At 39.9% G+C, this 18,251-nt stretch overlaps 1 protein-coding gene across 1 annotated transcript in view; it reads right to left on the reverse strand.

The window, feature by feature from the left end:
• The window catches only part of igsf11 (immunoglobulin superfamily member 11), a 103,845-nt gene that overhangs the window by 14,643 nt on the left and 70,951 nt on the right, over positions 1 to 18,251 (reverse strand). Inside the window, exon 3 of the mRNA XM_067594147.1 lies at positions 5,162 to 5,325. Within this exon, the coding sequence (XP_067450248.1) occupies positions 5,162 to 5,325 (164 nt within the window). The remainder of the gene's footprint in view (positions 1 to 5,161; positions 5,326 to 18,251) is intronic.

Below are 18,251 nucleotides of genomic sequence, written 5' to 3' on the forward strand. Positions count from 1 at the left end.
TTAGAGAGGATAAACAACAGCTCAGAAACATAAAACCATTGTCTAGTTTTGTGTGTATATGTGTGTGTGTGTGTGTGTTGTTGGCGTGTGTTTATCTGGATTATCTCACACCTAGCGGCCCACAGGAAAGAGGTCAGGACGTTTGATCACAGCAACAGCATGATGGACAGATTATATACACAGGAAACAACACATGAACATACACACACACCAAAAAACACATATTACACCTCTCTAAGCTACATGCCTACACGTTATAATCTTGAGCTCAGCATGTCAGGTAATCAGAGTAAACAAACAGGACTGTGACCACTGAAGTTTAGACTGTGAGGTTGAGTGTTATTTGTATGGTACAAAGTCAATGAATACATACATTTTTACATTAATCTCATTCATTGCAACTGCAAAGGCAGCAGCTTTATTCAAAAGTGAATGTAATTTATTATTTACACACAGCTGTTATATAAAATCTGTCCCTTCATTGCTGCATTTTTTTTTCCAATTGGTTTACTACAGTACAAGGAGCTGTAACATTGATTAATTACCAGTTTCCAACTTGTAAATACCATTCACATCAACATCCATCTTGTAATTACGACTTGGAAAGCTCCGATATATCCAACCCCCAAGAAAAAACAAACAAACATGGATGCTTCATGTCAGCCAAAGTGCCTCTCTCAAGGCAATAAACCCAAAATTCATGGATATAGTGTTTTATTGCTATTGCACAGTATGTTTAATCCTCACAGGACAAATTCTGTTATCATACACCCCTCTCGAGTTGTCCTGTGTCAAACTATACACTATAATCTTCATTAAACCTGCTGTGGAAACAAGGTTTAAAAATAACATTGCTATATTATCACCTTTTAAATTAACATGGCAAATTATTTACTCATCAAGCACATACGGAGCAACATTAGCATTCATTTTGAGTCCAATATTCACTCTCCTTTCAGTTCTATTATGCTTCCCGATGGAAATATCTGACTCTCAAGCTGCAAAATACTCCACTATATTCCCCAGCTAGTTACTGCTGTGTCTGTCTGCTGTTTGGTGCTGGGCAGGGTGGGTTTTTAGAACTTTTTTTTTTGGTGAAAAAAAGTTCCTGCTGCAGAGAAAAACAATGCTATGAGATCATTCAGACTGAACCAAAAAAGTTAGTTGCAGCCGGAAAACGAAAACAAAGATGCTATCAAAGTTCATAGAGCTGATGGGTTCTTCACTAAAGACATCTCCATCCACATTACACATAGTCATTTGATCCATTGTTATTATGAAAATTTTGATTAGAGCCACGTTAAAAAGAGATCAACTTAATGGAATAATTTGTTTTTTTTTTTCAGTTTGTGTTATCGTCCCTCCTTTGTATTAATTACTTCAGAGATCTAAACAGACTCCAGATGTACCAGGCTGGCACACTTCCTCGCCTCATAAACAAAATATATGAAGCTTATACTTGACTCATTAAGTTCTATAGCCTTAAATGTGGAGTCAACCGTGTAGGCTTAAGGCTGTAAAACACAAGGTTACGTCTTGGACAGCAAGTCAAAGCATGAAGCAAAATACCCAACAGGATTAATCTGGGCAACAACAATCAGCCAAGTTTGCAACTTCAGAGAAGCCGATGTGTGTCGGGTACCCTCTCTGAATAAATTGCATTGTCTCTTTATATCGGAACATGGTATTCAAATTTGAGAAGAGAGAGATCTGAGTGTGCTCGGCAAAGTGCTAACGCAGGATGTGAGGGTGTGTGAGTGGGTGAGTTCTGTTCAGTAATTCTTAATGGCTTTTAGGATCAACTGTAATGATTTATGACATTCTCTTCCTCTAAAATGACCTTGTACTTGTACTGTCGCCCCACGCAGCACTTTATTTCATCGCTCACTTTTTAGACAGCTCACCAAATTCATGCACAGAGTAGAACTCCAGCTCACTGTTTCTTCTTGTGGGTCATTGCATGTGTGTGTGTGCGTGTAAATTCCCATGTGCTGTTTGTGATCATGAACACTTAAAACCTTGTGTATGCAGTATGCTTGAGCAGGTACACATGGACTTAACTATGTATGTGTCATATACTGTATGATGATGATGACCCCTGATGATGACCCAACATTAAAGGCTCATGGGTTGAGCACACCAGCACTGATATGGCTGAGGTCTTACTTGTTTCACAGGGACTAGATATTGGTAAATGGCCATCAGTCAGAAGTGTGTGCGTGAAGAAGAGTGTGCTAGGCCCATTGTTGTTCCTAGTATATATAAATGACATCAAAGAAGCATGTAAATGTAACTTGTTCGTATACGTAGATGACTCAGCTCTGGCGGTTGCTGATAAAAAGTTGGCTCAGCTCCAGGAAAGGCTTAGTGAACAGCTGACTAACATCGGTGTATGGTTCTCTGACAATAAACTCTCTTAACACCTTTGGAAAACAATCAATTCTGCTTGGCTCCAAACTCAGATTAAACAAAGCTAAGAATTTTAAAATAATTTTAAGGGGAATGTCCCTTAATGTCTCCCTTAAAACATCTGTCAATTACTTGGGCTGTACACTTGACGGCAATGCAGGGGGTGTAGGTATGTCCCTGAAAGTGGTAGGAAACGTGAACGCCAGAACTAAGTTTTTGGCCATAAAGTCAGTGTTCCTTAGACAGGAAAAGTCAGAAATGTGTGGCATCCAGCTTAATCCAATGCCACTTTGATTATGCTAGCACATCCTGGTACTGTAGTCTTCTCAAGTTGTGGAAGACAAAACTTCAGGTCTCCCAAAATAAACTGATCAGAGTGGTCTTAGGTCTCAGTCCATTAGAGCACATAGGGAGGAATCAGTTTATGCAGCTAAACTGGCTCCTCATGGAGTCCAGAGTGATAGTTTAGTCAGATTCAAAAAATTGTAAATGGTATAGCCTCAAATTACTTATTAAACTTCTTTCTGCAGGTCAGAGAGGCTCACATGAACAACACCAGGTACAGTGTAGCGAATCTGACTCTGGTAAGGATCAGTAGCCAGATGGGTAAAAGTTCTGTTAGATACTCGGGTGCTTAGGATTGGAATAAGGTTCCTAAAAGCATTAGAATAGCAACAGACAGTTTAAGGCAAAACTGAAACACTGGCTATTAGATAACATACCCCTGTAAAGACAGTTGTAGCTTGTTGTCAGGATAATGCCTGTTAATGCCCAGTGTTAATATTTTCTGTATAATGATGTTTTTTGTGTTTTTATATGCCGCTAATGTCATACTTCACTATCTCCACGGGCACATACATGCACACACCTCCACCTAACTACAACAAGGACCACAATGGAAATAAGTCTTCTGGCTTTTTTGTGTTATCTTTATTAAATTGTGCATGCACATGATGTTGCAACCATGAAATCTGTCCTTTTTAAAGTGAACTTTCATGCAATACAGTGTGAAGGTATAGCATGAGAAGATTAATGTTATGCAGCCTTCCACATGTATCAGCACCCATCATCACTCGGCTGGCATCTAAAAGTCACATGCATTCATCCATGAGAGAGTGCCTATACGTGTTAGTGTATTTGCTCTTGTTTTTAGTTTCTTTGTGTATATGCGTGTGTGAAGACAAGAGTATAAGCCTTTATCCACAGGTGTGCACATGACAGCATCACTGTGTGATTTGCATTTGTGGTTGTGTGGATATATGCATGTCAGTTTTCACACTTTTATGGTGCACTCTGCATGCATGTATGTGTGAATCCAGTAAATATATACAAGCCTTGCATGTATGCATGCAGATCTGTACTGCATTTAGACCAGCAGTCTGTCTAATGCCAGTTTGTGTGTGTGTATTTGTGTGCGTGCCAGTGTGTGTGTGTGTGTGTGTGTGTGTGGTGAGAACAGCTGCGATATAGAGCCTGTCATGGGCGTGAGGTAATTAGTGCAGAAGATGATTGTATTATTTGGACGGCCGACCAGCGCCGGGGTTCAAAGTGAAGGGAGGCAGGTGAGCTTGTACGGCCTGCAGCTGCATGTTAAACAACTCAAATGGAATCACAGAAGTCCCACAAGGGGGGAGGAAGAGTTTGAGAGAGAGTGAGGGAGGAAAGGTGAGAAAAAACACAAAGAAAATAACAGTAGAGAAGGGAAGATGGTGAGAAGCTACTTTAGGGAGACTAAACTAACACCAATAAGACACAACTTAAGTCTAAATCATGCAGCATCTTTGTGTGAAAATACAACTGCTCAACAGTAAATGAGCTTCAGGATGTGTTGCCATACAGTTAATGCATTATTTTAAAGGTAGAACAGTACAACCTGACATTGCAGGTTACAGAAGAAGGTAGAAAGTGATAGTTATCTAGACTATGGACACACCCTCTACATCTATACAACTCTATGTAAATCTAATAAATCTTTAAGTTACATAACTAATATCCTAATGGTGCGTTCAGATGCACCGAAAAGAGAAAATTAGAGTTTCTGTGTCTGCTCAAGTTTGACTGTAGTACTATTGCAGTCTGTGTTTAGTTTTGCACAAAAGGCTAATGCATATTTGGCATAAAACACACAAATATAGCATGTTAGCATTGGGATGGATCATCATCATCACCATTTTCATGAGCAAATGTTGCACTTAAGGTTCTTGTCACGCTCCGTGGATATAATTTTTCAATTCTCAAGTTAAAACATTTTCTTGAGCAACTATTTCGTCATCTCAATTTGGGACACTTAGCGGAATCTGTGTCTATCCGCCTCTATACATTTCTGCAACTTCTGAAATTCTCTTTACGCTGTATCTGAGCACACTTAACTACGGATCAAGATTGAAGTCTTATAGTACCTGTTTTGACTGTAAGGTTGGCGTTGGGAAGCAGTGGAGCCATCCGCATGATGCATATACAGTGATGTTGCATTAGAAAATAAATTAGATGAATCTCAGTATGTCTTTAAACACTGTACAGCAGCTCTGGCTGTTTACCTACTCCATCCAAACATCTGCATAATCACAACTGTCACAGCAATACTCTCTTTACAGTGAAGGGTATGAGACCCAAAGTGGTTTGCAGGATTCTGTCTGCTACATCCAAATAACAAGAATATTCCTTTAATTCAGCACTTATTCTCACTGCTTCTTCACTGTAAAAGTCACTCTGTCACTGTGACTGAGTAGGTGTAAGTTATTTGTATCTCTACCTGTTCTGGCTGGTTGGCATTGGACAGCGGTATCACCATCCAGATGATGTTGAGGTTGTTGAGTGCAGCGCTGGTGGTGAAGGAGCAAGGCAGGACGGCTGCTTGGCCGCGGGCCACCTGGATACTGCTCTGGGACACCGTCACATCCAGCGCCCGCACACTCACTGCAAGAGGAAGGAGACAGCGATCAGTGTATTTATAGACACAAGGAACAAGGTGTATACTGTGAATTACATATATAACGGAGGGAAATAAAATGAGAGAACAGACAGAGCAGAGTAGATGTCTAACTGTAGCAAACAGATGCATCTTATATGATCTCTCTCATATTGTAGGAGAAGCAAGATCTTTAATTTCAAAGTCTTTCTGCAGGCTATTTGACTTAAAGATCACCGATTTCAGCGAAATTGGAAAATTTGTCTTTGGAGAGTCAGAGATGGAGACAGACACCGAGGCAGACAGGGGTAGATACGAGTAATAATAAGCAAAACATCTGCCATGTGCTCGTAAATGTACAATATTTTAAGAAGCAAAAACTCATGTTTAATCTCTCAGTTCTTCATCTTCTGCTGTCCTTTTATCTTTACAGCAAAACAAACATGATTTCTGAACCAAGCTCCTCTTTTGAAATGTTCTCTGCAGCTAAACAAACATCTAGACCACACTGCGAAAGATGACATGAAATATGTAGCAGTTAAATGGGGAAACACGATAGGCTGTCTCTTGAGTTATTCATTTCCTAAAACAACTTGCTTCTTTCATGGGAACACAGTCTGTATCAATACATACTAAATGAACATGACAAGTGGGGTTAGTAATGGTTATTTCAGATACTATTTGCTGGTTGCTGTGCGCATGCAGCATATTAAACAACCAAGATAGCTTGTTGTCTTGTGCAACAAAGGTTTATCTTCTCAAAATAAAGAACTAAGGAGCTGCTTTCCTCATCAGCCGTCAGCCATAACAGACCCAGAGAGACAGATATGTACATGCAGCATCCTATTTCTAGACCAGCTAAATACATTACTGCCAAAATTAAGTTATATCTCCCCCGCAAGCATGAATCCATGTCCAAAAACCCCAATGGGAAGTAATTGTATCTAAACATGGTGAGGAGGATGATGGCAGTGATATGATAACAGATAATTGATCATGTCCTGTGAATCACCCTTGTTAGTGATAATGTAAGATGATGATCTTGCCAGAGGAAACCACCAGCATGTCTTTTTTACAGTATGTAGGAGTCAAGCCAGATGTCAAATGCAAGCAATGACCACATCGCACAATAAAATATATATCTTACCAAGTTATTTGTATCACTTCTAGGTCACCAAATATAAGGCAGTTTGGTAACGCTTTATTATACAGGTCCCTTAATAGCATACTAATTTTTTAGAAAGATTAATTTGCAGTTATTTAACAGATTTTACAGAAAGCGTGCAATTTGGTACAAAATATAAGAAAAACAGAAAAAAGTGTTACGTTGGTTTAGTTGGTAAGTGCCCATTCATTATATATGGGTTCATATGAAGTTGTTAATTTGCAATAATTCTAAATAAATTCATTTTTTTTTAACTGACAGGAAAAAACATACACACAACGAGCACTTTTTAGTGTGTAGTTTTATGTGTCAAATGATATATTATCATATGGGGTTGTTTCTTAAAAAACTTTTAATTTTCTAATTTTCTAAAAGTAGCGGCTGTGTAAATTCTTAGGACATTTCTTCAAAATGGGTTATGTAATTCAGTAGTACATGGAAAATGTACTCATTATGAATACAGTCATTGAATACAGTATTGAATACATAATCTAGTACGTTAATATGTAGTTTGACACACAAAACTACACACTGAAAACTAAGCATTTTCTGTCAGTTAAAGAATTGTTAAGAATCTAATTTGTTAAAAAATCTTTGCAAATGAACAATAATGAACCCAAATATAATAGATGGGTACTTCAAACTAAACACTTTTTTTCTGTTTTTATAATATAATATAATTTGTACAAAATTGCACCACCTTTTCTGTAAAATGTCCTAAAAATGAACCATTAAATACCTACTATTTACTCAGGAAATTAGTATGAAATCAAAGGACCTGTAAAATAAAGCGTACTGGCATCCGCTAAAAATTTCAGGCTTCATGTGTCATTTCTGCCAAATTTGCGTTTTGAATATCACTGTCATATTGTAGCTGACAGGCTGCCTGTTGCTCCCTCTCTGTCTGTCCGAAACCTGCTGGACTTCCTACGCTTTCCCTCTGCTGGCAGACACCACCTACACCCTGCAGGCTCACTGTTGGCACAGGGGAGATAGGCAGTGCTCAAATTACTCCACTCCATTATGGTTTATAAAAGACATATTCATGAAAAGACTTCTCATAAATTATGCAAGCAATTTCACTTAAAGGCATTATATTCCACAGGAATGTCAGTTTTGTTTGATTCCTCACTGTAACTGCATTGCTTACATAATGAGACAACACAACAATCTCCTCAGTGTGTACGTCACTATGCTGCTAATGAGCTTCCATTACTCCTTATGACATCTGCAATCTCAGGCGATCATTGTAAATAAAATAAATAACAAACTCTTAGGTCAACTCTCTAATCTGATCTTCTTCTATCCTCTGTGTACACAATGTTCACTTCCTGCAAAGAATCAATCTGTGTTCTCATTGGACAGTTCACGGCGAAAGGAGGGAGGAAGTTCATACAAAAGGTTGCGACCTTAACAGAATGTGTGATCATATTGGCAGCATGAGATTAGTGCAAGTGTTTATTCTCATGTCCACATAGATATTAAATGTGCTAGATTTAAAGAGGAGGAAAGACGCGAGAAGATTGAAAGAAAGAAAGAGAAAGAAAGAAAGAAAGAAAGAGAGAAAGAAAGAAAAAGAAAGAAAGAAAAGAAGAGGTCCTAAAGGAATGAAGATAGAAGGAGTATCTTATCGTTTCTAAGCCTCCTCCAAGGCAGTCTCTCAAGCCCACAACAGCTGGAGGGCTCATTTCAAAACACTGGATTAGGGAACCTCTGCGCACAGAGCCTGTAAGCTCCCACGACCAAAGAAGAGCACACACACACACACACACACACATGCACACACACACACACACACACAAAATCACAAACAAGCACACATGCTAGCAAACATATGCGCATGTACAGTACATACGTGCACCCACATGCCCTTCCGACACACACACACGACATGCCACCCACTATCATAAACACAACCCACCACACAAATGCCCGGTTATTCTAACTCATCAGCGTATGTCATCTGTGACATGTATGGTAGCCCTTTAGGGACATATCTAAGAGAGAGAGTCAGAAAGGCTTGACAGCTCACCAACTACACTACTGCGTTGCTTGGCATTGCCTCATTATTGCACACACTTCTTCTAAAGCTTTATGCCAACACTTTAGCTCTTCTGTTGGAGCATGTCCAGTCGACAACCACTCTTCCAGAATGCATACTGTAAAAGGTTTGATATGTGAGGGCTGAAGGGTGAGCGACTCATTGTCATATAAGGCCAACCCGCACAAAAAATTTATACAGAACAGCATGATATGTATCCTGTAACTGTGTGTATGACAGTGCTGTGTACATTTTCATAATCCCCAGCAGACTACAATCAAATGACACACAGTTTGTCAGAAGACAGGGAAGGTTTTGATATACTATTACACTTCTCCCTGTTTTGTTCTTTTCAAGCACATTTCTTTACTATTCTTGCCCAAGGCTAAATGCAGCACGGAGGTCTTCAGCCTACTTAATGCAGTCTTCGTCATGTCTCCGGGCTGATGTGCATAGGTGTGATGAATGGTACCAGTCAAAAGCCTGGACACACCTTCCCATTCACTTGAATAAGAAAGTGTCTCCAAATTTTTGAGTGGTACTGTAAATGAGCTGTCCATCTCACTGGGTTTACCATCCAAGTCTTTCCATTTTTCTTGTTTTTAAAAAACTTGTTCTTTCCTGCTCTCCTTTCCAGCCCTGAGCTGCCCTGAGGCACAGCTCAACAGGGCCCAGATCTGCCTGACTGACAGGAAATAGCAAAAATGAACCAAGCTAGTGATCCCTGATGCTGACCCTCCACTGCCCACAGTGATGTGTACCTGTAATAGACGAGTGCCACAAATATTCTCACCTTTGTAAGACCTCAATAAAACACTGAAACATTAATGTTACCTTCCGATCCAATCTCACAGATTCATGTACATTTTTATTCATGACACTCAGCACGACTTTCAAACTAATGTATTTCAATTGGAATATCTTCCGTGCCTGCAACATGTTCTTTTTTCTGTCAGTCAGGACTTGGGAGCACAGAGTTGTACCTTCAAATTTGTTACATTCTCTTTAGACAAAAAATGTTAGTGTACGCAGGATGACTGATTCGGTTTAGTCAACTGCCCTCTCACCAGACATATGGTTTAAGTCGACAAAAGTATTTAAGCAGCTCTTTATATATAGATTAGCGAAATTAACACCTCACTGTTGACTCAGTTTGCAAAATGTAGACATTTGGCAAGTTAGTTTTTCTGTGAGCTGCACATATTTACATACAGGAGCTTTCTAGTATTTTGGGGAACACTTTCAAGATTAAATTGGCATTCCCTGTCTCTGATTGGATAATAAACAGTATAGAAAGCAAAAAAAAGCATGTCTTTGCTCATCTACACAAGTATATAGAGAATAATATAGAGACTTTGTGTGTAAAATAAGCGTACATATTTGTCACCACCTGAGCACCACCTGAAACCTAGTGAAGTCACTGACATATTATTCTTCTTTGCATTCTTCATCTTCGTTTTTACTGTGATTTTGTTACCTTATGATGCCATTTCCCTTAAAAGGACTTTGAACTGATGACAATCACAGACTATGAACAGGTGATGTGCTACTCAGCGTTTGGACGGTGATCCTAATGTTTTGTATGGAGTACAAGGGACAAACTAATGGAGAAAGAATGAGGCAAGAAGTAAGAAAGGGCAAAGAAGTGTGACAGGTGGGCAGAAAGTTTGAGCAGTAATAGAAAGAGGGGAGGAAGAGAAAAGCACAAGAGAAGGAAAGGGAGGACAGAAGTCACATAGGGAGGTACAGAAAGGAAGAATAAATCCAAAGAGAGTAAAGGGGAGGAGTAAAAAAGGGAGGATAGAGGGACGGAGGGAGGATGATGCTGTTTCCAGAGAGGCCTAATTGATAAAGTCACCCCAGGCAGCGCTAGCAGTGCTTGTGGAGTGAAGGAGAGAACCAACAGCAATGCTCCGTTAAAACAGCTCTCTCTCCTCATTCAGGAGCCAAGTGTCAAAACTGCTGTTGATTAATGCATGAGAAAACCATACACCTTAGAGAGAATGGGATGTGTGTGTGTGTGTGTGTGTGTGGTGCTTGTGTGTATGTGCTTACTAACTCAGTCAAGCTAAGGTGCAGCCATGATGGGATGGAGAACAAATGCAGGGTGAATACAACACTTCCACTTTCTCACTCACTCACTCGCTCACACACACACACACACACCCACACACACATACACACACACAAACACACACAGACAATCCCTGCTTGGCAAGTCATTTGCATCCTGTGTTTTTATTCATGTGGTTCTTTTATTCATAGGCTTTACTTTTATTTCAGTTTCAAACAGATGCCCCTGATGCTGTGATGTGACGAGCCTCTGGCACAGCTTCACTGGGTGGGCTGACACACACACACACACATACCCACATACATACACCTGTTTAAGTGAGATGATTGATGATGGTGCAAAGTCCTGACTAAAGAGAGGCAACAATTCACACATCTATGTGAAAGTGAAATGTCTTCTTTTTCTACCTCTTTGCAGGCAACAGTGAATGTCTGATTTCCTCTAGTTTGACCTCACATTTACACCCAATTACCACATCTCTGTTTTTAGGTTTAAACCTCGTCATTTATCTTTTGCAGCATACCAACAGTATTCACATTCCTATGCCAAAAAGCAACATTAAAAACTCTGCAGTTGGCCAGCCTTATGCGTGATAGCCACCTTTTATCAGCTGCGTTTTCTCCAAGCGTGAGACCTCTTAAGAAGTGAGAGGAGAAGAGTTGGAGGGAGCGATGAGAGATCGAGCATAAAATCATGTATCTTCTGCTCCAGGCGTGACAGTTGGCAGCTCTGATCACATTTCATATTTAATCTGCATCCTTTCAGAATTTCTACTCGGACTCAAACGCCAATCGGGATTGCTTTAGCGTCTTAACCTCTGCACTAGCAGTGAATCTACTGCGGGGACAAAAACAACAGCGAAACCATGAAATTAAACAGATGCACAAACACATCTACAAATGGATTCATGTGCATCGACACCTGTGCCCACACACACAAACGGAGCTCTGTGTCCCATTCTCTTACAGAAGACCCAGGGGCTTCATGGTGAGCTGTGTTCGTGTATGTAGCGGACCCTGTGATGTTGCCACTGCCCGTGAGGCACCAGGGTGAACCAACAGGCGAGCAAAGACATCCATACGAAACTCAGGTGGTACAGTTGAGTACCCAGCTGCTTGATGGCAACTCATCAAGCACCATGCTCAAAGCGCTGCTGAGGTAAAAATAAAGTCACAAATCAACTCTGTTTCCTTCCTGCAATGGTCTCTAATTACTGTATGCTGCTTTGATAACACTTTATTAGCTTTGATGCAATTCTATAAGGAATTCTTTATATTGTTCTAATGGGTCTTTACTTTCTTGGCAAGTTTATTTGAAAAAAGTTCAGAAACTTTCAGTTTCTGAGGCAAGCTACCTGCACAGTCACACATATAGTCTCATATATAATCTTTTGAATATCCAGTCTCAAGCTACAGCTGATTGTAATCAAGCTAGTACTGACTCTCTCTAGATAAGGCTGCAAGAAGATGTTTCATATCGGGATAAACAAACTGAACCTTTAGGGCAGGCCTAGTTTCTAATCATAGTCCATAGGGGCCACATTATAAAAGGTCCTCATTCATATTTCACAAAGAAGCAAATGTTGGTCCCGTTTACTGTGTACACAAATCTCCACTTACAACAGAACTGCACGAACTAAAGCTGAAAAAAACTCTTCAGCTTCCACCTGTCCTAAATGAAAGGTTTTGTATTATAACTAGAGGCCACAATAAATGCAAAACTACTGTGTGCATGCAGATAATTGATACATGAATCAATATACACAATATCTCCATTTGATTGGGGGTTTTTTTGTATTTGTAAAAAAATCATTCTCACTGGGTGAGGGATTTTGGTGAGTCAAAGGGAACTCAGGTGATGATGTCAGCTCAACGTCTGCCAGAGGTTTTGCTCACATGACTTTGCCCATTTAATCCCTCCTTTCCTTTCCTCCATTCTTCCCTCCTCAGCCTGTCCTGCACACAGTCACCCAATGAAAGAGCCTTAAAAATCTCTTGCTCATCCTCCCCCTCATCCCCTGCCCTGCCCATCCTAGTTGACCCATTAGCCACTACAGCCAACTCCCTAACAGGGCCCACTGACTAGCCTACATAGCCTAATACTCTCTTCTAAACTGTACTGAGTCTCAATAGCTCGGCTTACTGCGCTGCTAATGCATTACTACTATAAACCCAAGACCTCATAGCCCACATATACAAGCTATAACATATACAGTTGCTTATAGCCTTGCTTATACAGTCTCCCAATCAGGATGTTGACGATAAAAACAGTCACCACATTTGCATTTTAACAGAAAGACAGAGGATAATTATTACTGATAACCTGTTATGATGGCTCATCAGAGTTTTTCCACTCTATATTTACATTACATAAATACACAATTCTAAGACGTCTCTTATGTTGTACACAAACAGGCATGCATCACATGAGCAGCAGCACGTCCCCATTTGCTCCTCATGAGACTGAGACACCGCCTGTTTGAGATGCTGCATCTGACCACTTAAGCTTTATGTTTGTCTGTTTGGAATGATGATCAAGCCTGCAAGCCAATACTTGCAGAATTTACCGGAAACAATTACACAACAATTTTATGGGGTTTAGTGTAATAATATAATGCAATAACATACTTGGAAGTGGAAAAAAATAAATATGATTTTGAAATGAGTTGAAACAGTTGATAAGAAATATGTTCTTTTATGATAAGACTGATGCAAATTAACTGGGGAAAGTTATTGTGACCAAGCTAACGGGTGATCAGCTAAACTAATGTGCTCGGCTGTGTAAAGTGAGTGAGCAGAAGGTTAAAGTAGGCCACTGCCCTCGTGCACAGATAAGCCTGGGCACTGGAAGACTACTGCTAAAGCAGCAAACAGATGGCTCTGCACATGCAGCCCTGGACACAGCTACACACACACACACACACACACATACACACACACAACCAATGTCCAAAAAACATCAAATACCAAGTTCAGTGGAGTACACTAATCACAAATACAAAGCCCTGTTCTAAAATATAATTCCTGTGCTTGGTCATACTGCAGACAGGAAAAAAATAAAAAATAAATCAATAAATAAATAAAAATAAAATCCACACTGTTTTGAAAATTTCCAGCACATGTTACTCTGTATGTTGCTTCAAATGACAGCTGATGAACCAGACCTGGATTTCCCTAAAGAAACAGACTCTGTTCCTGTCAGCCACCAGCCACCTTGCAGCCTTCATATCGTGTCTGTGTGTAGTAACTCCATTCCCTGGCAGACTTGCATGTTTGGCAAACCTGTCACAGTGTCTGCACGTAAATCTAACATTCTGGCAAGCATACTGATCTGCCAGTAAGATGACATGATTGGCAAGGGGCTCTGTTTTGCTATTTGGCAGCTGCCATCCCGAGGTCCCTTTTAACTGGGTGACAATGTCTTGGTTCTGCCAGAGACATCCGAATGACTGTCTGCCTAGTTTACAGGTATAGAGCAAGTGTCTTACTGTGCTGTAAGTTGACACAGATGATGTCAATCATTTTACCAGTGCATAAATTGCATTATATCTTTTACCCTTAAATAGAAGAAACCACCATGTAGACTGGGTTGGATGGGTAAATCCCCATATTAAACTGTTTTGTGCAGGTGTTCGAAACATCCTCAGTGACACTGCTGGGCCCTGAAACTGTGGTGTTGTAAAAAACTAGCACTGTTTCTCTCTCTGTACTACGTGTCTGCAGGTAAGGCCAAACTTCTGGCACTCTCTCCACTGTCTGCACGGCACAGGTTAATGTAAATGCAGTCTAAGCTTCTCAGTCAGCCAGCCAGAGCCTCAGAGCGCCAGCCAGCAGATAATACTAGAAGACTATTCCTGGAACCAGCATTTAGCCTAAGGTAACCTTGTCTGATGCCCGTTAGTTCGTAATTGGCTTGTAGGCAGAGATGCTCTTACTCTGAATTGTTTTACTCTTCTTTGTTCTTTTCTTTGTGTCTTTTTCCCACTCATTCTCCCTGGTTTGATCTCTTTCTCTCTGTGTCATTTGCTCTTTCTTCATCTCCTCTAGCTCTCCAAATGAAGACAGTGATTTTAAGCCCACTAACACTGTCTGGGCCACCTGGGAGAGCAGCGCTTCTGCAGGTGATTTGGTCAGTACAGCGCTCCAGCAATAAGGCCCTGTAATGATTTATCATCTGTCTGAGTCCCTGAGTGGCTCACCTTCAGAATGAACCTTCGCTCAACTCAGTGCCGCTGAAGTGTATTATCAGAGGAAAGCAGAGAACAAGGCTTAGGCTGTGGTGTACCACATTTGATTTCACATAATTTAAAGTGGTTTAATTTAAGAATGATTTGGGTGAGTGCTTCAAATACATGCAGGATAAGTCATATCTTAATTAATAACAAATTATTCAAGTATTAAAGATAAAAATTGAGCATTGAAGCTATACCTTTACTGTTGTCTCTGGTTTTTTTTATATATAACTTTGGTTTCTTTGCTGAGAATGATGCTTACAGGAACTCCCTGTAGAGTTTCAATCCAGTCTCACGGCACTTCGTGCAATAGTCGTGTAATTTAATCTTTAGATTCATGTACACTCAGCATGACTTTCAAACTAATGTATTTCAATTGGAAGTAAGTTTCATGCCTGTACCACGTTTTTTTTTTCTGTCAGCGGGGACTTGGGAGCACAGAACTTGTATTGTTTCTTCTCATTTGTTATTCATTTTTTAACTATGATGGCTACATTATTCAGCATTTAATCACAAGATTTTATCCTTGTTTTTATATCTTTATTTTAACTTTATCAGTAGAGTCAATGGTCCGCGTCAGTCCAGTGGGCATACCAGAGGACCCTCTGACTTGTTGTGTGCAGAACTCCATTCAAAAATGTTGAGATTCAATATCGCTGTCCTTTTCTGAAAGCGGGCTGCTCACATAAAACAGACAGATTGACTGAATGTGACAGTTTAACAACCAAAGTCAGAGTTTTTATGAAGTTTTTATGTTGAGTGAATCGTGCTAGTTCACATTAGCAGCTCTATTTCCAGCCTGTCCGCCATGATGCATCAGCTGGTTTTTTTCCATTTCTTAGAAAGAATTGGACTTTCACACAGCTCTGTAGATACAGATTTTCAAGCTGTTTTGGGTATTTTTCTCAGTAACATTGGCAGTAGCAAGTGCTAACAGACTAAGCTAACAGTGTGTTAGTGGCATTGCATTAGCAGCAGTCTGGATGGTCTGGCGGAGTGGAGGAGCTATATGGTTTCCATCCTGAACGTGATGTCAGAGGAAAATGGTCACTGTGTGGGTCTGTTGTATTGTGGGCAGTTGGCACGTTTGACTGCTGTTTTGGCTAAAATATCTGAAATAAACCAACATCTTTACTTTTTCTTAACACTTATCGTCTAGATGCAGTGTAATTACTAGTTCAGCTGCACAAGACATTTGATATATTCAATAGATATATAATTTTTTTTACAACCCTATTTACAACCCTAAACCAGAAGAACTACAACTGTGTTGTTGATTTGTATCAAGCTGCATGGCGCGGCTCTAGGGAATTGTAGTTATGAAAAATGATCAGTGTTTTTCTTAGAATTTGAAGTTGTAAATACTGAATTGAGGAGTTTAAGGGGATGGTAAACACATTTGTGTAATCAAATTTCAAATATTTAATTGTTAAATGGGAGAAAATTAATTTTAACCATATTATACCATATTTGACAGCGCCCCCAGTTGTTGACTATACTCACATGATAACTAAGGTCAAGAGATATCTGTAACAGTTGGTCCCATGTCTGCAGCCCCTTTTGTTGCTGAATTATAAGCCTTCAAGCATGCACCAAGGTCAAGGTTCAAAGATCAGAATTTGAAAGCAGGAGCCATGTAGAGTCTTCATACTGACATATGTTACTCTCCAAGTTGGCTACTTGCCAATGATGAATTTGGTCTAGCTCTACAACTAAGTTTTCATTTTCTCATTTCACAGACACAAGCCATCCCAGGCCAAGTTTCAGAGAGCACTTTGAAGACCCAATATATGAAATGACGCTTTTTGTTTGTTTGTATGTTTTCTTTTTTAGTGGAAATAGTTACCAAAATGAGTCACCTTCAGAGATTACAGTACTGCTGACAATATAGGGCATTACTACAGGCTTGGAGGAAGGCCTGAAGCACTTGAGTTAGGGTTAGGGTTAGGGCTGAAAAGACCAATGAGAGATAGTGCTATTTGGATTTGGTTTGTGGAAAACAGGCAGCAATTTGAAATGGAATGAAGCTCACAACCTGAACCCTATAACAAACCCAAATCCTAATTTGATCTATAAATTAAATTTCATGGCTATTTCATGAACTGCTGTGAGACTGGGTTGGGAGTTTTCTTGTGAACGAAGTTATGTTTACATGGAAGTTACTCACCAAAACACATTGTGTGTCTCCTTGAGGTCTAACAAAAGTCCTGAAGGCATTTCCTTCCTCATAAAAAAATTGCAAAGATGAAATTCTAAGTATTTTAAATCCTGCACTGTTTACATCCATGTTTACTAACTTCAAGTCTTCTTCTCGCTGCCTTTGTTGGTGCATTGCTGTGTTTCTTGTCACATTACTGCTACCTGTAGATCAGTGAAATAGTGTGAAGGCTATAGGACTATGTATTGCATCGTACATGTGTATCCTCGTGTGCCACGCACAAGACAAACAAAACTAGCACTCCCTCATCTAGAGTAACATGCACAGCTAGAGGTCAGAAACTCCACAGAGTATCTTTAACTGCCTGTGCCAAATGTCAACACTATTACAGAGTAGTCATATAGATCAGGCCATTAGTGTAGTAGTTTAATAAATCTTATTTCTCTCGTGAACATAACCAGGGGCTTCCTACGAAAAAGGCTCCATTTTGAATTTTTTTGTCTTGGTTTAGATTAGTAGAATTAAAGAAATTCTCTTGTACCTTTGTTGTATTTTAGCCTGTTAGCATGTCATCTGTCAGCAGAAACTAGAAGATAATGTATCTAATACTAGTGGAGGCATGATGCCTGACCAGTTCTGTTTTCTGAGGACAGCAAGATGTCAGAAAGACAGACAGGAATGGAGACAGTCAGTGGACTGTAGGGAACAGGGGAACCAGACCAAGTCCATTTCCCCACAGGAGCTGCCGCTACTTCTTACTTCAACATCTCTCATAGAGATATGCATAAACCTTTTTTTAATATTGTCAAAATGGTGTCCTTCTTGACCTGTCTCTTTCTGTCTTTCTTTCCATCTGTTTTTCTTCTTTCTTCCTGTTTCCTGTATGTCATCTGACTTCCCTTCATGACTAGTAAAAACAACAAACCTTAGACATTAAATATATTTTCACGCATATATACACACTGTATGTAACCTCAGTCTTGTCAAACTCTATTTGAATGGATTGAGAAGCAATTTACTGCACTTTACCAGCTGTCACACACGCTCTCTCTCTCACACACACTTGCCCTGAACTTTTTTGCCCCCAGTGTCACGAAACTTTGTGATCTCCCTGTGGACAGCTGCTCTGAGCTGACTCCACCATGACAAACAAGCAACCAAGTGATATATGTTGGTATTTAGAGAGGAAATAACAAACAATATTGATTCCCTGCAAAAGCCATTTTAACCTAATTTAAAAATCTTTTTTAGTTGTTGTTGCTTTC

The sequence above is a fragment of the Thunnus thynnus genome, chromosome 7 (assembly GCF_963924715.1).
Source record: "Thunnus thynnus chromosome 7, fThuThy2.1, whole genome shotgun sequence".
NCBI lineage: Eukaryota > Metazoa > Chordata > Actinopteri > Scombriformes > Scombridae > Thunnus > Thunnus thynnus.